We start from the raw sequence: 25,065 nt of genomic DNA, 5'->3' as shown, positions 1-25,065 counted from the left end.
ACCATTTCATGGTGGCTTTGACCCAAATATAACAAATGTAGTTTCATATAAAAGCTTCTTCACTGATAATTTGCTTACTCTCTGAAAATGAGTTCTTTGGAAGAAAAAAAGCAAAAAATTGAAACCTTTTCTAAACCATAAATGAGAAATACATCACAAAATGAGTCGCATAAATGAAAAAAAAAAATGTTTTCTTATCTCTTTGGTAAGAGAACAGAAAATCATTGCATAACTGAGAAAAACATATAAATGAGAGATTATCATATGTTAAAAAAAAAGAAAATTCAGTGGCACGATTGAACATTATATAACCAGTTTTGTGTAGACAGGAAAAAAAAAACGGACCTGCCCCGGGTGGCAAAATTTAGGGGAGTGGCAATTTTAAGTGAGAACAAAAAAAACACCATAATAAAATTATGGAATTTTAAAGTTGCAAGTGGGTGGCAATAATTCTAGTTACAACCCTGCCTATAGTTATCTCATTTGCTTTTCGGTTCATTTTGGATGTACTAGTTATTAATCAGGTATTATTAGAAATCCAGTTTTGACATTATTAGGGCTACCAGAGATGCCCTCCTTTAGAAGGATGTCCTCTTTTTTTAATGTCATTTCAAGTGACCTCCTACGTTTTGGAAAATTTGCCTTCCTTTTCACATTTCCAGAATCCTTTTTTTCCTACGGAATTTTTTTCCACTCGGAAACATCTTTTCATTGATATAAAAGTTTTTGTGTGCTTCCCCCCATATGTCTACATGCTATGCTTTGACCAATCACCGTTGAAATTCCCAAAATACAAGAACCCAAGTTGCCTCCAAGGAAGGCAGATGATATTCTAACCATGGCCCAGCTTGTTCCAGGATAACATGAAAAAAAAAAAAAACAGTTCTAAAAGAGGCAAGCCCCAACATCCATTTTGAGAATACTATTTTTTTTGCCTACCAAAAAAGCTAGATGCTGTGTACTGAAATGAAGGTGGTTACCTCTTCCATTCAGAAATAAAGAAAATAGGATGCAAACAACACTCAATGCCGATTCCTATGGCAAATCACCTCTGGCAAAAAAGAAACGCTGAAAGAAAAAAACATCTTGAGGATAAAGCTTAACACGGCTATAAAAGCTTTCAGAAATGCCAAAAGACTAGGTTCTTGGCCAAAGAAAACTTGCCATGCTCCACAAGGTGGCTGCAAAAAAAAAAAAAATAAAACTGACCAAACCATTGGAACAATTCTTTCAATATTCTTTTTTGATGTTTTTGTTTTTTTTAGCAGTTCTGTTTAGTTGTGAAAAATTATTGTGGTGGCCGGTTTTTGTCATATAGTGATGCCATCTGTTATGAAAATTGAGAAATGTGATGCTTCCAAAGGTAAGAAAGAAACCATAGGAAATCTGTGTTACAGTGAATAAAAGGCGATGCCAGCCCTGTGAAGTTATTCCAGCGTGCAACCGTTCTAACATGTAATGTACAGGATGGAATTTATTCACTGGCCTTTTATTCACTAACAAATTTGCATACAGTTTCTTCTTCCCCAGGTTACATTTACAGTCATGGTGTTGTTCTTCCCCAGGTTACATTTGCATGCATGGTGTTCTTTTCCCCCCAATAAATTTCAACAGGAATGCGGTTTTAACAAATGCGGAGCAACCATTTCGAAACGCGCTAGAGCATTTGCGTTTCATGTTAGACCATGCATTCTTTGATGACAATTGTTTGTATTGGTGTGTACAGTATCACCTCTTTTTTCTTATCTTTTTCGAATCACGCTATATAATTCTGCACACAGACATGCAGTGACATGTTTTCATCTTCCATGCTTGAAGAAAACCAGGGGAAAAAAGTTGGATAACTGGATGGACCGCATTAGTACACAGCTGGATTATTGAGATTACTGTAATATAGGTGGCTCAAGCAATTTTTGACACTCATGCTACCAGCCACAAAAAAAACCCCTCCACACCCATACTATAAATCGCACTGCCCCAAATCAATACACTGCTTATGAACTTCAGATAGGACAATGCCCCATGTGGTAGATATTATTTGCAACTTTGATATTATATATATACTTATGCCCTGCAATGATCATTACGGTGGAAGAATGTGATTCATTGTTTCATAAAAATATTTGTCTATTTACTCTATTAACCAATTTTGACAAAGCTTATGCCAGATTTGAAGCTGCTTAGGCTCTTTCTGGATGTATCTTTTGCTCCTTTAAATATAAAGGAGAGTTGGTTAATGGTCACGAGATAAATGTTTCCTTGACTCAAGCTATGAAGAGAGGGTACAAGGTTATCTATTGGCTCAGACACTTCCACCTTATCAAGTTCTATTTTGGAAGTGGTTGTGTGATGTCATAACAAGGGTATAAGAAAAATAAAGCTATCAGGATTTGAAGAGGATTGCTTTTCTATTCTCTTATATAACACAAGAGTGCTACAGATAAGAAGGCATCAAATACACTGATAATAAAGTTCACAATTGTAAAATCTGCAACCAGAGTAATATTTAAATAGAGTTAAAAGTTCAATGATCCAAGCCTCTATTTCATTATTGCTAATTCAAAAAAAAAAAAAAAAAAAAAGACACACACATACCGCCCCATTTTAATTTAATGGATTTAAACTAATGATCATAATATCAAATGGTTTCACTGAAGCTTCCCTTAATGCCACTGCTTTTACTTTACCCAACTTTTAGTCAAGTGCCCAAACTCATATCAACATTTGCTTTTTAGGTAGGTATAATGCCAAAAATAATTACCAAATAGAAAATAAATAAAGCAACAAATTTTTGGTAAAATGAGGAAAGTTTTTTTTTTTTTCAGGAAAAAAAAACCAGGTAACAACATTAAAAAAATATTTTGTACAACATTCAGTGACACAAAGATTCACCTTCTCATAGAAATAAAAATTACTTTTATGAATCCTGTTAATGTTTATTTCATGAAACAACATTTGTAAATTGATAGCTCTAATACATTCATTTTCAAACCAACTCCAATTAATTACAAGTGCTTTATTTTTGTTTTTGTATCACTAAAATACTTGTTTGCAACTATCATATTTTATTCTTATTTTATAACCAAACTATAAAATATGATTTGCAGATACTTCATACCCCAGACTTTTATGAATGAAATTTTCAGTTGAATTTATTAATTTAAGCTTCGATTATAACTCTATAAATTCTTTGATAAATTGATATGATAAAGGAATTATATTTCAAAGAAATTTGTGCTTTAAATTATAAAGATACGTTGAACGTTAGCTTTATTATTATCTGAAAGATTATGATGAGCAATATGATTTGTGCCTGCATATTTTATTTCAAAAAACAAGTTTCATGATTAATACATAATTTTTCCTATCTATAAAGAAAAACTACCTGACTCAATCTCTCAAGTAATCATTGTTCTTTTTGTACAAATCTCATGCACTATACTTATTTTTCATACCAATACAACCTTTAGGAGCAGAAAAATTATGAAAAAAAAAACAAAAATGGTTGAAATACATGTACAGAAAGGTGGAATAAGTTTGAATAAACTTTGCATACGAGATAAAGGTAGAAAACTCAGAAATTAGGTATTAGAAAAAACCTTTTCCATACAATGAGAAACAATACATTGATCGATATTACAGTACACAATTTTCTATATTCTGATACTTTCGTATGCAACTCATGTATATCTTCAAGGGCGTAGCCAGAAATAAATTTTGGGGGGGGGGGGACCATTTTTTTTAAAATGCACATTTCTGTAAATCTCCCCTCCATGACGATATCCATTTTACCATAGACGTACGCGGGGGATAGGGGGGGAAGAAGGGGGCCCGTGCTCCCCCCCCCAAGAATTAAAAAAAATTCAATATCTCTGTAAAAAAAAATAACATATCAGAAGAAAATATGTTCGTTTTGTATGCTATTTTAACCCTTTAAGAGGCATTGGCGTGATATCTCGCTTTCTTAAAAGCCTCTTTAGCATTGGCAAGCCCAGATATTTTGTAAAGTTGATTTCTCAGTGAAACACTTTTCCCTATACCCGTTAGTTAGCACCTACTGAAAATCAGCAGAAAGCTTATTTCATTAAAAAAGATGGCATTTTGAATGGGGTTTAATGATTTCTGCTGTGCTGCCTAAAGGATCAAAGAATTTTTGTAATTTAAATGCTTTTTGAAATGCTCAAAATTTTGTAATGCTCAAAATTTCTCCATTAGAAAATTTTTGTACCCTCTTTAGAAGTCTATTGCTGAATACTTCCCTGATTATTACGAAAATATCTTCTTTTTTTTTTTCTAGAAAGTTTCTTGCAAGCTGCGATCAATTATGCGAACCGTATTGTAGTAATTACATTAATTTTTTTCTAACTTCAAATACATAACCTTGAGCATTGTTATCTGTCAATAACAAGTTATAAGTATATACCGGTTATGTACTGTATATTTTTTTCCAATTTTTTGTGGAATAACCTATCGTAATTCAGGTATTGGAAGAAAAATTGTGATTTATCAAGCTGACAGAAACGAAGCTCATGGTGACAAATCTTATTTTAAAAGATCAAGAAGTTCAGTAATTTCTTACCTCAGAAATTTGCGCGTCTTGAGCTTTTGATGAATCTGTCAAGGATTTCATTTGGGTTCAAATCAATGTCACGATGTATGGCTAAAAGGGCTAAGCCGGTAATTCTATTTTCACCAGTGGTATTTCTCAAATAGGTTTTTAGTCGTCTAAGAGTAGAAAATGTCCTCTCTGGAGTAGCTGTAGAAATCGGCAGTACAGAAAGAATTTGCAGCAACGTATGGATATTAGGATAAAGATTTGCGTCGCATTGTAAAAGGGCTTCCATTGCGTTTCCCGGTCTCAAATTTTCGTCAGTTTTAATCCATTTATTCCGCCATACAGAATACTCGGCATCAAGTGTTCTAGTTTCTGGAAGGACACTATCATAAAATTATTTGCATGCGGTGAGTTGTTTTCCACAATTTGAATTGATGTGACGAGGGAGAAATATTTGCATTGCGACTACCAATGATTTGTGAGTATTGAATCGATCTGTTATCTGCATTTATACATGGTCGACAAAAGGTAGGAACAAGTTTATTCGGAAGTATTCTTCCGGAGTACTGCACGCAACATTTCCCCTCTGGGTCATCCATATTATTCTGGGACCCTTCTGCTTTGGGTGTACTGAGAAATTTTCTTACTTCATGAAGTTCCTCCAACATCCTCCTTGAAGATGTTTCGAATAAGCTAACCACTTGAATTGTTTGAGCCAAGAGTATTGAAACTTTAATTTTCTTTTGCCAACCTGTTGTGGTGGAAATGAGTAATTTTCAGGTGGATTCCAACAATTCAGTAGCAATTTTTCGCGTGAAAAATCATTTAATGATGAATCAATATAGTGTCCAATGTCCCATTCAGCGGAAGCCTCGGCAGCTACACCAGGTGAAATTTCAGGCTCATTTTTCCTTTCGTTTGTAGGAATCGCTTCATTCAAAACCAGCGCATCATTGCTCTGCACTGATGCACCATCAGAATCAAGCCGTGGTTTTTTAAAATACTTAGTTATATCCATTTGAAAAATCAAGGAAAAACGATACATTGATGAATAGCGACAGAATCAAACTGACAGAGACAGTCTGCTAAAGAAACTCAAATTATTATAATACTACGGTAACTATGAACCAAAGAGCTTCGAATTCTGATAGGACAGGGTGAAAAAATATGTGATTGTGATTCTACAGGCAACATTCATTCGCCCACCCTGTTCTTTTCATGCGCATTTTGTCATATGGTTCCAATTATTGCTGGACACTGGCCTTTTTTTTATCCTCCTTCTCCCTCCTTGACGAGAACAAAATTTTAACGATAAAAAAGGAAAAAGCCGGGTATTGTTAAGATACGCGGTGCACTATTGATCCCCCCTCTCTATGTGCCTAGGGGCACAAGTGTGTTTTTTCGTGGTGGCGGACGCAAATCTTCGAATTCATAATCAAAGACGGCTATATAATTCATACTATTGTTAGAAAGCAACTGGTGGCGCCCGCGAGCATGGTGTTGAAGTCCACTACTATAGTCGTGAGTTTAATTTGCAACTTCCTTCCACCATTAACTCTATAAATGGTCTATGTTCTGCAGATCCAACACTTGTCGTTCCAACAAAGCGATCGGCATTGATGATGGCCTGTTTTGCTAAAGCAGTATCTTGAAATGGTATTCCTCCAGGAGGGGGGGGGGGAGGAAGAGAGTTTCTTCTTTGAATAGGGTGTGGTGTAACGTGCCGATGATCCCCCGGCGTTAAAGTCCGTAGTCACCGTCACGTGATCTGTTGTCATAAATGTTACTAGTCTGCAGCTGTTATCGTATGGCGACGATCAAGGCCGATCGTGATGTCCGCCTGCGATCGCATGCAAATGAGGTGACCTTGAAGCCGATTGGCTTGATCAGACACGTGCGGTCGGATGTTTTTCCTTTAAATACTGGCCGTACGTTGTAACAGCTCTGATTCTGCGTTCATCTAATCTTGTTCTATTCAACTGAAGCCCTCTAGTAGGACGGTTCACCGTCTTGCTACCGTATCCATTGGCCTTAAGCTGATTTGTTAAAATGCAATAATTTACATTGTTTGCATCCGTTTTCCAGCAGGTCCAGAATCAAAAATATAAAATAATCTTCACAGTCAAAGTTCTTCATTGCTGATCGAGGTGGTCCGGCCCTCAACCGAGAGGCCCCCCGGAGCTGAGCAAGGTGGTCCGGCCCTCAACCGAGAGGCCCCCAGGAACTGATCAAGGTGTTCCGGTTCTCAACCGAGAAAACTCCTCTGATATTTACAGGAAAGGCTAACAACATCGCATGTCCGATCACTGTACAAGTTGACTGTTGATGATCATCAATTGGTGAGCCAGTATCTTTACTGTTAACGTCAAATAGAGGGCTCCACGTTATACTAATCCATTGTTAAAATTGACTAACCCTATAATTAATTTGAATAAATAATAATATTTCATGCGAAAGTTTGTTTGCAATCATTTTCCACTTGTCGTTTGCCACTTTATTACTGGATATTTCGAACCGGGCAAGCAACTCCCATAAGGGACGTTGCAGTGGGCTTTGTGATACATGCCGAAATACATTGCCTCTGTCCCTAGGGTAGGGAATAAAAAGGCCTGAATTTCAGGGAGCCTACTGTTCAATCAGTGCTTGAAAATACACTTTTTGATTTGATTGCTTTCGTCACGATCTGATAAGTACAGTTGTGGCAACAGCTAGCCGGCGTGGTTTTTTTTTATTGTCCGAAACTGGTGACTTCGATGCATATACTTTTGCTTCGAAAATAAAGAGTCTTTCTTTCTGGTATACGTAGTCTCCAATCGATTAAAAAAAACAGTTGAAAAGAACATTTAAAACTGTAGGAACAAGTCGCAAACATTTCGGGGCGGGACCGGTCCCCCTGGTTCCCCCCCCCCCGCCTACGCCCTTGCATATCTTACTATTCCTGATCACAAAGATGCTGAAGCAAATATGGTGCATTTACCCATCCACTATTTCCCATGCAAGATATTATTTTGGAGTAATGATACTTCGTCAATCCTGGAGAAAGAGGGAAAAATACTTCTCCACCTCGCTGTCTTTGGTAGTCCATCTAAATACAAAATTCATTATCAATTACTTTCAAAACTTTTAGAAACATTTTAAATTAACAAAAAGAGGCTTAATATTGAGCCACATAATAAAAAAGCTTTATAATTTGATCACAAAGCATTCAAAAACGCAGTGTAACACATAAGGGCAGAATCATTCATTGTGTATGTGATGAAATGCACATCTATAGAGAAAAGGGCTATCCTAATGCATGGGTTCACCCCGGACATCTAATGATGCACAGGGCTTCAAGACCTTACATGACAAATAAAATCAATTGTGTCAAACTTGTAGGGAAGGTCCCTGTGTATTACTTGGCCAGGAAGCACATGATACTGTTAAGAACACCTTGTGTAGAGATGACAAAGTTGTGCTAATTGCTAAAACCAACAAAAAAAATTTGTGAACTGAGTTATTTCCAGATGTTGAATCTTCAAATTCAGTGCGAGAAAATGAGTTTGCTAATATTTCAAGTTTGAGTAAGTTATGGCATAAAAGATTATTACATTCCAAGTAATATGAATAAGATGATTAAAAATAATTTAGTTAAGAGTCAGAGAAATCGGCACAGGAAATAATTTACTATAGAATGATACAATTGGCTATTTATGCAAAAAATATCTTATAAACCTCATGAAGATGAGACAATGAATAAAAGCAAGTCGGTACTTGATTAATGCCATGCTGACTTATGTGAATTTTTCTGAATTGATTCTCTGAAAAAGATATTCCTTATTGTCTGGAGAGTAAAGAAATAAGTCTGGGATTTTCAACGTTTGGCCCACCAAGCTCCTTAGTAATGTGTTTAGTATAGCTTGGTGACCCATAGGTCTCATCCAAATGTGGCCTGCGCTATTGCAACGGTTTAACAAGCCTGGTATAAGTAGTGTATCATTGGTTCTACAAAAGAAAGAAGCAAAAAGAGAGTGAGTAGTCAAAGACAAACAAATTTTGGAACCAGTCATGAGGTGATATAGAATTTGAATGCAAATTGAATTGAAAATTAGAATTCAAAAATTAAAGAATAAACTATGATGGAAAAGATTAATTCCTTATATGTACATGGTTTTTTTAAATTGTTGGCAAATCCAGAAAATGCAAAAATAATTCATATAACAAATGAATTTTTTTCCAATTAAAAACAAAAAATTTAATGAGGTTGGACCACAGCCGTCTTAAGCACACTGTGGGTCTAGGGCCACATATTTCACAAATGCACGGCTATTGCACGATTACAAGATTTTTTCGGAATTTTTTTTACACACAGCCAATAACTTTGCTTCAGTCTCTATGATATGTGCATGTTCGGTTAACTAGCAGTCTCTATGATAATTCGTGTAACTCTAAAATATTTTCATTTTCATATCTGATCGCCAAACAGCGGTGCAAACAAGGTAAATATTGCCACCGCTGTTCCACAAGACATTTCAAATGTGCAATCTGGCTATTTTCAATATTCAGTACAAACACTTTTATTTTTTAAACCAACAAATTTAAACACTGAGAGCACAAAGTTAAATATTCAAACAGCTAAAAGCTGATCATGATTTCAAACTTCAGACAATATGATAGAAAATTTCTCCAATTTATCAATGCATTTTTCAATAGCAAATCAGCTAAAAATAAACAGATAATTACAACCTTTAGAAGCAAAAAAATTAAACAAAAAAACCAAAACAGTGTTTAGTATGAAAAAAATATATCATGCATGTTAATAACCGTAAACAGAGCTGTAAAATATTTAAACATCTATTTAAATATCAGAACTTAAAATTAGAAAAGATGCTAAAAGAGGAATTATATTTTTAGAACATTAGTATTGTTCTTGATAATCTTTCTACATGTTTTTATTATAATATTTAATTGATTTATTATATATTTATTATATAAACATAACCCTGTGGATCTCAGAAAAAAATATGTGCCTTCTGCAATTATAAAAAACGTCGAATGACAAGGTTCTGTTGTACCCAATGTAAAAAATTTATGTGTATGGATCACCACGGTTTATTATGTGTAGATTGCTCAGAATAACTATTGTGTTAATTTTCATTTCAGAAAATTAATGATTAATAAACAACTTTTCAGATTTAAAGTGTGTTTTATTGCTCCTTGTATTCTATAAAACAAATCATCAATATAATATGTTCCTCTGAGAGACGAATGTTTACAAATAGTGTATCTCCCATGCATGTTTATGAATCTAGGGTTAATGTCTCCAACTATTAATAGATTGGTCTTTAATTTTTTAGATATAGTTCTAGTTCTTCGTTAGATTGGGTAATACTGAATGAATGAGACCGATATAACAGTAAAATATTTATATTATAATCTGGAAAGTTTATGTGTATGTGAATACATACTTGAAGTTATGTGAATACATACTTGCAGTTATGTGAATACATACTTGAAGTTATGTGAATACATACTTGCAGTTATGTGAATACATACTTGAAGTTATGTGAATACATACTTGAAGTTATGTGAATTTAAGTTTGCTCCTTTTTTGTATTGATACAATATCATTTCTTATATAGATTACACCTCCTGATCTATTGTATGTTCTACAATTGATATGTGAATAATATTCATTTTTACCTTCATAATTTTTGATTTCATAATTAAATTTTTCATCATTTTTGATTTCATAATTACATGTTTCATCCTTTTTGATTTCATAATTAAATTTTTCATCATTTTTGATTTCATAATTAAATTTTTCATCCTTTTTGATTTCATAATTAAATTTTTCATCATTTTTGATTTCATAATTAAATTTTTCATCCTTTTCGATTTCATAATTACATTTTTCATCATTTTTAATACAAATTTCAGTTAAACATATCACATCAATTGGTTTGTTTAGACTTCTAAGGAATATTAAAAAATTGTCAAAATTATTTCTTAAACTTTGAATGGTCAAAATTAGAAATGCCAATTATTTTCTGCCTTGGGTGTACTGAGAAATTTTCTTACTTCATGAAGTTCCTCCAACAGATATGGGGTCTGTGTTGAGCTCTCAAAGTCTTCAATTTCTGTGGACATCAGCATTTGATTCAAGATTTTGTAGTTGGTCTTCAATAATTCTTCTTATTATTTTGTCTGTCTTTTGTTTGTCTCATCATATAGAACAATTTTTTTGTTTTCCGGTGAAAGGTGTTCATTTACATATATTCTAGTATCCTGAAAGTTTGAGTTCAGTTTATGAGCTGTGAGATTTTTACCTTTTGCTTTAGCTTTTTGTAGCCAAATATTTTTTATCTTTCTCTTTGAAATCTCACTATTATAGGTTTCGGTCTATATTTGTTTCTAGTTGTGACTCTATGCACTACTTCTGTTTCAGTTGTTTCTTGAATATCCAGTTGCGTTTGTACTGCTTCTATTATTTCAGAAATATTCTCATTTTTTGTTTCTGGGATCCCATTAATTTCTACATTGTTTCTTCTACTTTGTGTTTCCAAGTCATTTATTCTGCATTTCAGTTCTGTCATCTCCTGCTTCAGATTTGTTTTTTCAAGTTTTATTTCTTCATTTTCCTTATGTACTTGTTCCACTAGCTGTATATTTTCTATCTTTCTTCCAAATTCCTCCGGTGTATTGGTAAATAATTTATTTCAAGATTAACCTTGTCAATCATCAAGGTCATTTTGAATTTTATGATTTTTATGTTTATTTTTCACCATAAAGCTTCCTAAAATTAGTTTCTTCAAACAGATACAGGGACTGGCTTAAATATTTTGGGGCCCAGTTGGGCTGTCTAAAATAATTTTTCACTGATCCTCCAGTGTCCTCAGCACCCTGGGATAGGCCAGCATAAGCACCTGAGAATGACTATCAAACTGTATGTACATAGCTATATCTATTACATTTATTATAAAAAAACCCACTTGGCAATAAATTTGGGTTCCATTGCCCAACAATAAAAATTATGAGTGTGCACCCGGGCACCTGAAGGTTGAGAACCATACTTTGTAATCATGCCCCACCAAAAAAGTGGGACTTCTGGACCCTTTTCCAGGATAATCAAGTAAAAATTTAATCCATCAGAAAGCCACATGCAACTATACTGATTTCTGAGAGACTATAATAAAGGGTGAAAAAGGCATTATAGATGAATACTTTACTGTGATTTAGAAATTGAGTCCCAAGGCTTGTATCATATCTGCCATTCTTGTAGACTGGACACAGTTTGGAAATAGAGTCTTGATAATCCAAGGCGGATGAGATCGAAACCAGCTCAAATTTTTTAAAAACTCAAAATTATTCAAAAAAAAATAATGTTGGTTTTACTCAGGAAAAGCATTACTAGCAACTTACTGTATCTTTAACTACTCTTGAATAATATACAGATGCCATACGATGTGTTAAAAAAAAAAGAATGTTAAAAGGGTACAAAGATGAGAGAGTGGGTGAGAAAAGTTGGGGTTGGGATTGATGGTGAATGATACTGACAAGGGTCCAAAGGTGTCATCCTCAAAAAAGGTTTGAAAAAATTACCCTACTCATTAAAATATGCACAAAAATATCCGGCGGAATAATTATGGGTCACTCAAAAAAAAAAAAGTAAATATTAATATTTTGAATGCCAATACAGGTCAAGAATGAATTTTAAAATCCTGCAACGCAGCAGTCTTAGAGTGCTGCCATTCAAACAACACATGACTAGGTACAGCACAGGCAGTAAAAGAAAGGAAAAAAAGGAATAACTATAGAGAGAGAGTTTCTAGGAATAAAAAGCTGGAGGAAAGAACAAGCGAATAGTTTCTAAAGATTAAAATCCCCTTCTGAGGAAAAACAGAAAATAAGTTTTTTTAATAGATATCGCTAAGAAGCTCAAGAGGCGATGAACAGCCAACTGTTGTAATTTTTAATAATTTTGTGGCTTTAATAATTGCATTTCGCTGATAAATTTTTGTTTTTATGTGCTTCTCTGGTTTCATAATTTTTTGAGGATGACACCTTTGGACTCTTTCCTTGCGAGACACTGAGAGCTTTCAACTGCCTTTCCAATGATTTTATGTGAGCAATTAGGGGACAATGCCATTGTATACTGTTACAAAGAAAGTGGTCAAGCTTGTGCTTCTCTTTCTCAGCTACTCCCCTTGAAAGAAAAAATAATTTACGTCAATTCATGGGAATCTAATGTTTATTACATCATTTACCCATTATAGGGTTTGCCTGGTCCCTTTCAAACAGAAATTAATACACAATGTAATAAAAATTATTACTTGTAAAATTATTACTTGTTACAATGTAATAGAAATTAATACACACGTAATAAAAAGTATTCCTGCAAGAAAAGAACTTGGGTTCTCGGAGGGGGAAAAAAAGGAAGAGGGTCTAAAGTGGGCAATTTGAAAATTTTCAGTTCCCCTCGAATTATCTAGAAACTCGAACTTTCGGGGCTCAGATTTTTGAATCTACTGGTGTGTGAGTATATATAGGTGTTATTAACTTCGATTATAGCTCTCTGAAACAATGGAAAATGAATTTTTTATACCTCTAAGGTACAGAAATATAATTTACTAGAAACATTTTTTTTAACCAAAAAGAAAGATTAAAGATATGTAGACTGAATTAACTGTTTCAATTTGGTTTCAAAATAAAGCATAAAAATTAAATTATTTTGCAACTTTCTTACTCTGAGTATGAATGCTTTCAGTACAATGTATTGCCCAGGTAATATGTTCATTGTGTCACACAACTGCAAAAAAACAAAGCAAAAAACTACATTTTAACTTAACAAAAAATAAGCACACATCCAACATATACAGTGATATGGAATAAATATTTTGTAATGAACAACTATTTCTTATCAGGTACATTTCAGTAATAGTGAGCAAACATCCAGGTACACCAGCATTCTCAAAAAGCCTACATTTTCCAGCATGGTTGGAAATTCGAACAGATCCTGATATAATTCTTAAATATCTGCACTTTGAAAATCTGTTGAGGCAGGAGATAGAGGCAGGTTTGGCAAATTCCCCAAAGGTTCCCAGCTATTGTTACAAATTGGCTAATTTGAACCGTGTATGTTTTCTTCATTTTAGGATCTTATCTGTTTTTAAACAACATTCAGCTCATGTTTACTTTTGTAATAAAAAAGCCTGATTTATTAAGAATGTTAGATACCAGGCATATTTGCTCATAGATTAGACAAGTTAAATGAAAAAATGAGTATATTCCTTAGTGTTTTTGCATTCCTTGACACAATCTAAGATTGGAATGGCAAAACATGATATAGTACAGCATATTTTTTTCAATCTCTTAACATGAAAGAAAAATGGGGAGAAGCTGTGTCAGGTCACAGCCGCAAATTATGGAAAGAGTTCAAAGAAAGATAGTTTCAAAATCAGCTGTGTGTGTTTATGTTTTCAATTTCACAATATTTGATGGCATTCACTGTCAATTTAAATATTGTAACAGAAAGAAGCTTGGAGTCAACTTGGTCAGTTTGCCATCTGTTACCAGTCTTTCACATGCTTCCAGTAAAGCCATCTTTACTCATGGGCCATCCAAAGCACTGGTGGGGGCCTAGAGACTAAACAGAGGAAAGCAAAAAAAGAGGAAAAAAAAGAAACAGGGCTCTCTCATCCTACTTTCTGGTAAAATGTCTTACTTTCCCGGTTTTTGTCATACTTTTCCTGCCTCTTCTACCAAAACCTATCAACAAAATTCATAATTCATTTTAATTGACGATGAAATCAATATAATGCCAAATAATACAAATGTAATACATAGCTGTTAATGATTCTGCCAAAGCAGAAATTGTATTGTTTCTTAGGTCATTTGGGGGCGGGGTGTATGTGGACCATTTGGTGTTTTAGTAATTTTTCATTAGTTTGAGGGTTCTACAATTAGTCATTAAAAACTTCTGCTTGGTTGAAAATTTTTTTTATTTTATTTACTACTTCATGGTCTTAAACAGTAACTAGCATTCATCATTATGGTGCACATTTTCTGTAGAGGTGAAACTACAGTTTGCATAACAAAGCAGTTGGGTACATTAGGCCTATTCTAGGTTTTGTGACTAATGACACCCAATAGCGTTCAATTTTCTTCTGTATTTTCAGGGCATGCAGAGTCATAAACAATATTTACAATGCTCAGCAAAGAGCTAGAAATGAAAGTGCTTCATTTGTCGAACATGATTACACTAGCAGAATGCTAAAGTTTACACAAATCCTTTTATAAAAGGGATTGACAACACAGTAAAACTATCTGGTCCATCTCAACTGATTTATATCAGACCTTGTAATTTACACATTTTGCACTGTGCTTTTAGAAGTGATCTCGAAAGAGCATCATTCTTAAAAACTTACATATCTTCATAATTTGTCGTGTGTATTGTTGAAGAGAGTAGACAGACTGTGGAAGACTCCGAAAAAAAGAATGTAATATATATTGTGAGGAGAGAGAAAAGAATTATCTGTAGTTGATAGTACTGTTTTGGCCAAAAATTGTTCTTGTAAACAAGTCATTTCACTTTGGTTTGAGTCAATCTTGAAGTATACTGAAATAGTGAGATGGGGAAAAAAATTAATTTTGAAATTTAAAAAAAAATAAAAATTTCAGGGATTTTTTTATTATGCTATGATTATTTTGTCTAAGGGAGGGTTATTCCCCCATTCTACTTTTTCTAATTTTTTGAGTGAGAGCTCTGCAGAAATTCACACATTTATAATTCAAAGAAATAAGTGGGAACACAAAAGGAGAGTTTATATAAATTTCAAAATTTCTATGAATTTTTTTAAAATTTAGGTGGTTTGTGTGTGATAGTTTCATGAGTAAAAATAAGTACATCGCAATATCAAACAAGTAGTTTCAATTTTCAACAACCATATATTGCTTTATATTCATTTAAAAAAAAACGTTTACATCGAGCTTATTAAAATAGGAATTGTTGGAGTACATTAAATATTTTACTTTTATTATTCAACTTATTTTTAATTGACATTTCATGTATAACAGTTGATGCCTATCTTTATTTTATAGGTGTCAAGCATGGGTCTCCACCTGCGGAAATCCAAAATTATTTGGGATAGCTGCAGAGAAACTGTATGCCAGTTATCGGATTTGCAACAAGCATTTTGAAAACTGGTGTTTCATGAATGCCTTCCAGAGGAATTGGTTGGTGTACAATGCTGTCCCGAATTCCCTAAAGCCTCAGCACAATGAGCAGTAAGGTCAAGAGCCATCAAACTCTTGTGCAGGTGAGGATGGCAAGGCTTCTGATGGCAAGGTTCCTCGAGTTTGTTTGCAGAGCTACTGCTTGCGCCTGTGCTACCTCAACCAGCCACTCTTGAACAGGTGCCTGCCTGCTCAACTTTGAATGCAAGCCACAGCTATGCAAGCACTCTGGTTATGACTTGTAATTCTGGAAAATACCTTATCCTCTTCGTCTCTTCTACTTTCTGCCATAAATACGCCACTGGGAAAAATTGCAGCACACCAATTTCCAGGAATTATACTCCCTGGAAAATCAAGTTGGCGCAGAAGCTGAAGAGACAGGGATTCAGCAAGGAAGTTGCGAGCAAGGATTGCGGCATACAGACATTCCATCTCGACCACAAAAAAACAGTCCTTAAGGGCCACACTCACGCAGCAGGGAGTCAACATCAAACTCTCTGGATTCGTTGTCAGGAAAGTTGGCCTCAGCCTTAAAAAAAACAAGGGTAAGCGATACACTCAAATGGATAGAGTAAATGCATATCAGATATTTTATAAGAGTAGGTCTGCTTATAAATTGATGCGCACCTTCCTGGAACTGCCATTGCCTCAAACACTGCAGCGTTTCATTTTTTTCAGTTTGGCAGTTCCAGGAATTAATAATGACGTTTTGGAAGCATTGAAGGACGTGCGAAAAAATAAAACGTACCAGAAGAAGCTATTTGCTCTTGTGTTGGACGAGATGTCTATCAAGAAGCATCTAGTGTATAATCCTGTGGGGGGACAATGTCATAGGTTTTGAGGACTTTGGGGGTGGCATTAGATCCTCAAACATAGCTGATCACGCGCTAGTTTTGATGATGCGCAGCTTCACCAGCAGGAAGAAATTACCTTTGGGTTTTTTTTCTCTGAACATACCATGCCTGCAGCTAGACTCAAACAAATAGTTGTAGATACTCTGCAGGCATTAAGCAATGCTGGTGTGGTTGTGAAAGCCACTAACAATCAAGGGCAATCAAGGCACTAACAATTCACGCCTGTTTAGCATGGTGAACATTGTTCCATATAAGCCATATTTTTATTTCAAAGGGGGTAAAATATGTGGAATATTTGACCCACCTCACCTACTTCAAAATCTGAGGAAGAATTTGATGAAGTATGATCTCCAAACTGATAAGGGCATCATTTCCTTCCAGCATATAAAGAAATTTTATGAGCTGGAAAAACTATGGCAGCTAAAACGGCTTATAAGCTCACCGATAAGCGCATCTATGCTGCCGGTCAGTATTCAACGAAGGCGAGCCTTGCTGCACAGGTTTTCAGTAACTCTGTCAACAGGGATGAACTTGTGCTTATTGGGAGCCTTAATAAGCGCATCAGTCGCTCCGACGGTTGAGTTCATCAAGCAAATGAATGATTTGTTTGATTCGACAAACGGCACCAGTTCCAAACCTCTCAGAGGCAAACCGTTGCATTGTGCAGTGTCCGCAGACACACAACACATTTATGTGTGGAAGGACACTTGCAATACCATGAAATCGTAGAGATTTGCAGATCCCATGGCAAGCACGAAGAAGCCTCATTGCAAACCAGATTGAACTATGACCGTAACTTCATTAGCCATGTTGGCTGAAGAGGTCCTCCTGTCAGGGCTCCAATTCTCCATGCCAGGACGATGCAATCAGGATTGCCTCGAGAATTTTTTCAGCAGAGTGAGAGGGAGCAGTGGGAATCGCACCAATCCGACTGCCCATGAGTTTCGCTCAGCGTTCAAATTGGCATCAGTCAATGCATGTGAAGCCAGCAAGTTCATGAACTGTGAACCAGATGGTGACAAGTTCATGTGTACATTGCTGGCTACATAGCTTGCAGAGCTCTGCTGCCAGTTGCATGCCGTGCGAAACAGAGGTGCAAGTTGGAGAACCACTTGATGTACATATACTTCAAGCAGTATGACAGCAATAGTAACTATGGATTGAAATATCCGTCACAAAATTTGGTGAAATTCCTTGCTGCTGGCATGACAATCGCTGAAACCCATTTAGCCTCGTCCATATCAAAAGGATGTGTTATTGCACCTTAAACAGTCAGTGAGTGAGACAAGGCTTCTGGATTTCATCGATTGCGATGCCCACGCAGAAGCTTTGATCATTTTTGTTGCAACACGCTACAATTTATTGCAGATTCCGAACCCCAGGCTTCTTTTTTATACTCATCGAGAGGTTGGTGCACTAACCCCTTTATGGGGGACTTCCTGCAGTAGCAATTTCTTCTGTGATCATGTTGCCATTTTCGTTGTACCACTGTGTCAGGAAAGTTTTCTGACAACGCAGAAACTTTAAAAGAAAAAAATAACCACTCATGCTTCAAAGCTTTTTCTTAAAATACGTCTTAGAGAAACTAATAGAAAGTTAGCTGCAATGACTTTTGACATAAAGAACTTGCGAACTCTGGCAAAGGGAAAAAAAGTAAACATGATAGGAAAAATTCACCAACATACAATTTATAAAGGGCAAATTTCCCTGAAAGGGAAAATTAATCTGCAGGAAAATTCCCTGAATGAGAAATCGAGCAAGTGGCCAAGTGACTGAACTGGTCAAGTGAGAGAATGAGTCTGCTAGCAGGTGTCAGAGAAGGTGAGTGACTGGAGTGAGCAAGTGACTGACTCAGAGAGCAAATGAAGGAGTGAGTGAGTGAACAAGTGATTGAGCCAGTAAGTTAGTAAATGAGAAATAAGTAATAAGTTGGTGAGTGAGAGGATGGCTAAGCAAATGAGCAATTGATTGGGTGTAAGAGTGAACAGGTGAATGAGCAAGTGACTGAGTAAGGAGGTGTATGGTTGTGTGCATGAACAAGTGATCGCTTGAGAGTTAATGAGCAAGTGATTGTGTGAGTGAGTAAGAAAGTGACAGTCAGAGTGCACAAGAAAGTGAATGTGTGGGTGGGTGAGTGATTGCTTGAGAGGGTGAATGAGTAAGCCATCATGTGAGTGAGTAAGCAAGTGACTCTTAGAGTGAGCAAGAAAGTAATTGTGGGAGAATGGTGGAGTAAGTGAGGGATTGAGTGACTGGCAGACTAAGTGAGGGATTGAGTGAGTGACTCTTGGCCACTCGATTTCTTACTCGCTGACCTAGTCAATTGCTCGCTGTTTTGCTATCTGAGTCTGTCACTTGCTCGCTGTTTTACTATCTGAGTCTGTCACTTGCTCGCTGTTTTACTATCTGAGTCTGTCACTTGCTCGCTGTTTTGCTATCTGAGTCTGTCACTTGCTCACTGTTTTGCTATCTGAGTCTGTCACTTGCTCACTCAGTAACTCATCTTTCCTGTTATGCTCTTTCTGACTCATTTTATCACTTGACCAACATGGTCACTCAGCCACTTGTTCAATCTCTGAGGAAGTGAATTTCCCCATAGATAAATTTTCCTTTTAGTGAACTTTGTGTCAGTGACTTGTTTGCTGGTGAACTTTCCTTTCAGTGAACATCTTTGTGGTGAGTTATTGGTTGGTCTTTATGAATCATGAGTGAGAAGTATACAGTGGTTATTTTTTGTGTGTGTGTGGCATCTGCTTCAAATTGTGAGATTCAATTTGATTCTGCTTTTTTTAGGTCAAACTGAGCTAAAACAAATGACCAATAAGGTTAAATTTGTTCCTGTCATCTCAGGAAGTAACAGCATGCACAATAAGAAAAGCAGTGTGTTGCCATTTGTCAAATCAATGTTGCGTGATACATAAAACAATGACACGGATTGTAAACAACTACTAAACCACACATTCACCTCATCCATATTCCTCTACGGAACCTCTAACGAATTGGTACATGTGGGAATTTGCGTGTACGTGTAGTGAAACCTGATGTGAAGTTTGTTTTGGTGTAATGCTTGGTGTGTAGTGCTGCCATCTGCCACCAGGATTGTAAACTGCAATTTGTTGTAAAAACCAATGGCTGTGATGAATTTAAAAATGTGAGATGCATTGCAATGGTCATTTAAATTCATTTGTTCCTCTTGTGTCAAGAGTTTGGGTATTTCAAAAATTAATGCTGTCCAAAGTCAATTAGTCAATGCTTCTAAAAATTTCAATGCCCCCTTTGTTAACATTTCACCACTCAATATTAATATAAATGATGATTATAAACACTATATCCAGTCACACATAGTCAACTCAATATACATCATTTGAACTTTTCCGGAAGAAATTTCAAAAATTATTAAGACTTTACCTGCTACCGGCTCTTACTCAGATAAGTTGAACTCGAAAGTTCTAAAAATACTTCCTAATAACATCTTAAACGTACTCTCTGACTTAATAAATAATTGTATTACAAATGGTGAATTTCCCGAATCATTAAAACTAGCAGTTGTAACCCCAATTCCTAAAAATGTTGATCCGAATGATCTCAACAACTTTAGACCGATTTCAATTTTGTCGTCACTTTCAAAGCTTTTTGAAATTATCATTAAGAATAGAATGTTTTCTTTCCTCTCGCAAGTAAATTTTTTTTCTATCAATCAATATGGTTTTCTTCCAAACCGAAACACAGAGACTGCTTCCCTGGCCAGCTCGCTCTCCGGATCTTTCACCGATAGAAAACATGTGGTCCATGGTTGCTCAACGATTGACCCAGATTACATCCCCAGCTGCCACACCAGATCAACTTTGGCAACGCGTGGAAGCTGCTTGGTCTGCTGTACCCCAAGAACACATCCAAAGTCTCTTTGAATCAATGCCGAGGCGTGTGGCAGCGGTGATCTCCAACAATGGTGGCTACTCTGGCTACTGATTTTGGCAGGAACCACACTTCACAGAAGTCTATAAATTTAATCATTTGATGCTTGGTCAACATGTTATCTACAAAATAATTATTGTTGCGATATCTCTTGTCTTTCTTGGTGTTGCAATTAGCATGAGCTATTAGCTGATCGGTTTCACCGTCCATTGCACGGTTCCGTTCGGCATATATACGCTCTAGCGAAGGAAAATCTCTATCTCCTCTGTAGCTTAGTGGTCAGAGCACTCGTCCGGCAATTGAGGGACCCGGGTTCGACTCCCGGTAGAGGCAGAGATGAGTTTTTTCCTTCCTTAAAAAAATTAACATCTCAAATAATAAATATCTTCACAACATCCAGTCTTCTGTATATCTTGTATATTGATTTTTATTTGAATATACTTACCTGGAAATCATGCAATGTGTATTTCATAAAATTGCACTCCTTGCTGTTGCCAAAAATACTACAAATTATGTGAAAGTTTTATTTTGACATTTCATTTTTTTTTTGAAACCCCCTTCCCATTCTGTGTGTGCGTGTTTGTATTTGTTTTTCTAATACTTCGTTTTTCCGTTTTAGTTTGTTGATGTTGTTTACTAATAAGTAACTGTGTTCCTTACTATTCATTATAAATTTGCAATGTATCATCCAGTATGGGTCTCTAGACCCCTTGGCTGATTTTTTGTTTCATCTTGTATTTATGTAAAAAATTAAAACAAAAACCTTCAAAAGTCAAGTTCCCTGCAGGTTGTTTTGTTCATAATTTTTGTCGCACCATGGTTATTTTCTGCACATGAGGGCTAATTAGATTGGAATCTACAATTTATTGCTGCTTCCGAATCCATACCAGCCAATCCATCAAAGCCTTATCCGGGGCTGTGTCTGCTCTTTCTCATTGCACAGTATTCCAACATGAACCAGTGAAACTTTACTGTGTTAGTTCAGGTGAGTGTCTAATCGACCTGGGCTACTGCGCCTGCAGGTTGTTTTGTTTCAGAAAATTTTTCTAAAACAGGGTTGTGAATAAATGGAATAGCTTAGACTGGTGTCTACTGCAATTCTCCTGTTTTAAAAGGAATATGATATCTATGATGGAATTAATCAAGAATTTATCCTTACCGAGATCAAGACAACCACAATTTTTCCTCAGTTTTTAGTTTATCCAAGAAATGGTTTATATTTTGGGATGCATTTGGAGAGATACATTTCATGTCAATATCTTTTTTATGTGCATCTTGTTGTCATCCTGAATGCGCAGCCTACCACTTGTAAAAGTAGTAAGTTGGCACAAACAACTAGTAAAGCAATTACTTATTGCTTCACCGGTTAAAACTTTTATTTATATTGAAAAATAATGAATGGCATTAAATGTGATTGTGGAGATGATTTTCTTTATTATACTCTTGAGCAAACCATTTGGGAAAGCTTTCTGATTGCTGTCATAACTATTACTACATTTTCAATTCAATTAGTAGAAAAATCAGTAGTTTATATGATTTTGTTGAATTTTTCCAGCAGTGATGGAATAAAGTGAAGAGGTTAATCTAAATGAGTGTGGATATTAATGAATTCATGTTTGATAACTGGTATTGGTTCAAAAGTCTGTATCTGTCACATAGAGTAATTAGATTTCACTAATTTTCTTTTGTCATGCTTAACTTTTTCTGAATGAAAATCTGGAACCATTTCTGTATTAACTAAACAATGTCAGACATTTTTAATATTGCTCCCCCCCTTGCTATTCATTGTAAGTAATCAAAGAAAAAGACCTTCCCAGTCCTGGATGCTTATTTAAACCTCAATGGCCCTTGTGTGTAATTTATTTCTGGGCATTACTGATTGTATTACCAATGTAAGTGGTGCATTGGGACCAGAGAGTGATATTCTTATACAAAGGGTGTCGTTTTATGAGAGATCATTGCCGTATTAGCTAAGGAGATAGCATTTCAATTCCTCAGGATGGGTTCTGAATCATAACAAGGTTTTTATAACAAACATTGTTGTCAGATGAAATACAGTAGCAGTGTGAGCACATGAAAGTTAGCCCTTTATTTTGTAAGGGTAAGCAGTGAAATCTGCAAAGAAATTTTTTTTTAAGATTTAGATTTAGGGTACATCACCTGCTTAAAATATAATACACACAAAAAAATTGTCAATATTTAAACAAAAAACAGGGGCTGTTGCCTGCAAATGACATTGCTGATCAATCGGCAGCGTATATAAACCAAATGTGCTACTTCAAAATAGTGGCTATTAACCAGAGATGCATGGGGAGCATTTTTTAGGGGTGTCTTTTTGATGAAGTGTGATGAAGGGTGTCTCAATTACAAAATGTTGACCAATTATTCAGGAAAATGGAAATGATGAAAATGAAAAATATTTCTATTTCTAAAGAATTATCATTTTTTTCATCCTTGAATACTAGTGATAAAGAAATTGCAAAATTATACCAAAACCTCCTCTCATGCAATGTTCAAAGTGCAAAGCTGTCTAGCAGCAGGAAGGGGAAATTCTTTCGTCAGCTGTCAATCAACGTTAATGTGGGCATGTCTGGAGCACCGTTCCAATTCCACCCTCCACCACAAGATGGTGCTCGAGTCAAATCCTTTTCTTTTCAGTCTTCCCCTTTCTGATACATGGTGAGAACGCTTATTATTAATATGCTTTGGTCACCCCCCTCAGATATGATCACTCCTCTTTTGCAGCAAAATAATTTCCCCTTTAATAATAAAAACATGCATTTCAAACACACTGATTGTGTGTGTGTATATGTACAGACAAATTTTTATCCTGTCAGTGTCTGCAAAAGAGATGTTTTACTGTAGTTAAACATTTTTCTACCACTTCTGTTTTTTATAAATACTTTGCACTGTAGTTCCAATATACTGGTGATAAACTACCAAAAACAATTGAATTTTATTTCCCTGTTAAAAGTTAGGAGAAACCTGTTAGTTTTTGTATATAAGGCCGGTATTATACTATAAAAGTTTTCTAAAAGTTCTTATAAAATTTGAAAAATTCAACCAATAAGATTATTGGTTGCATTTGCTCAAATGTAACCTATGAGCTTTATTGGTTGGATTTTTTAAGTTTTATAGAAGGGATTTTACCAAAATTTTATAGTGTAATCCCAGGCTAAATGAGAAATTTGATCAAAAAAGAAAAATTTTAACTTGAGCAATAGTTTTACGAAATGTATTCATACAATCTTTTCACGTGCTGTCAAATAATCTCTGGGTGTCATGCGCTTCGGCATCACTTGTGTACTTTGAATTCCCATTCCTGGCACTAAAAAATAGCACAAAGTCATTAGCAATTCATACTTTAAATGAATCTCAACTGATTTTAAATATTGTAGTATTGAGAACAGAAAATTTTAAAATAACAAGGAAAAAAAAAGGTGAGTTTTGTAAACTTATTTCACTACTTTTTACAACACCAACTTTTGCTGGTTTGAGAAAACATCTGATGAAAATATTATTGATAAGATCTACTAAAAAATTACACTACTTTTTTATATAGAAATTATTTTAACCATTCACTGGTTATTTATATATTTCATCTCTATGAAATCTTGATAAAAAAATTATGAATGATTTTTCACTTTTAATAATAAAATAATGGTATATTTCACTAATGAAAATTTGAATTTAATTTTTCAAGAAAGTATAACAGTGCTGAAGATATTCTAATTAACCCTTTGCAGTCTTATGTTGAGGTGGACTCAACATTTTTGACTGAAATTCTTTTTAATAATACTGGACATCAATGAAATTGCGTTCAACATGAAAATATACAATTCCAATGATTTTGACCTGCTGAACAAGAGTATCACCATGAAAAAGTTTTAACGACTCTCTCATTTTAGAGATATTACCATGCTAAATGTTAAAAAAGTGCTTTATGAGTGGTATCACTGGACAACAATGAAACTATATCCGACATGGAAATCTACAAGTCCGAATCGTTTTAACCTGCTGAATACAAATATCACCATTAGAAGTTTAATTGGCTCTTGTTTTTGAGACATTACCTTGTTAACAGTTCAAAAGTGCTTTATAAGCATTATTGTATGGCAAAAAATGAAAGACCATACAAAAATTTTACCAGGGAGAATGGTCAGCCAATGGAAAAGCAGAAAAATCACTTTATATTCCATTCATTCTAACTTGAGGCCCAGTCAAAATGAACTGCTGCACCAAATTTTGATATCGCTTTGCATTTCTCATCTCTATTGGTTATAACTGAGGCTCAAATTTTTATGACCTAAATATTTTAGATGGTAATAGTAGGTAGATATATGCAAGTATTTATGACCCAAAAAACAAGAAATATGATCTAACAATATTCATTTCATGTATTCTTTTCAGTTATTGATGCTTATTTTATATAATTAAAATAGAAACAGCAAATGAATCAATTTAAATGATAAAAAATTTTAAATGATTTTTTAAATGTAAACAATCTTACCAAATTCAAATGAAAGC

The 25,065-nt window shown here is 35.0% G+C and overlaps 1 protein-coding gene across 3 annotated transcripts in view; it reads right to left on the bottom strand.

Annotated features, from left to right (window-relative positions):
* Positions 1 to 2,793: 2,793 nt before the first annotated feature.
* Positions 2,794 to 25,065, bottom strand: part of LOC149067575 (transcriptional adapter 2-beta-like) — a 122,769-nt gene continuing 100,497 nt past the window's right edge. The window contains exons 16-18 of one of the 3 annotated variants that reach the window (XM_089252563.1): positions 23,784 to 23,866; positions 13,281 to 13,343; positions 2,794 to 7,640 (exon numbers count right to left, since the gene is read on the bottom strand). In XM_089252563.1, coding sequence (XP_089108689.1) covers positions 7,488 to 7,640; positions 13,281 to 13,343; positions 23,784 to 23,866 — 299 coding nt within the window. In that variant the 3' untranslated portion in view covers positions 2,794 to 7,487. Of the gene's footprint in view, positions 7,641 to 8,203; positions 8,540 to 8,772; positions 9,256 to 13,280; positions 13,344 to 23,783; positions 23,867 to 25,065 lie in introns of those variants that run through there. The other 2 variants (XM_089252565.1, XM_089252564.1) reach the window with 2 other exon arrangements.

Source organism: Pholcus phalangioides, unplaced genomic scaffold (assembly GCF_987345545.1).
Source record: "Pholcus phalangioides strain wild (caught in Gottingen) unplaced genomic scaffold, Ppha-v1.0 ptg000029l_1, whole genome shotgun sequence".
In the NCBI taxonomy this organism is placed as follows: Eukaryota; Metazoa; Arthropoda; class Arachnida; order Araneae; family Pholcidae; genus Pholcus; species Pholcus phalangioides.
This window is presented reverse-complemented; position numbering and strand designations above follow the sequence as displayed.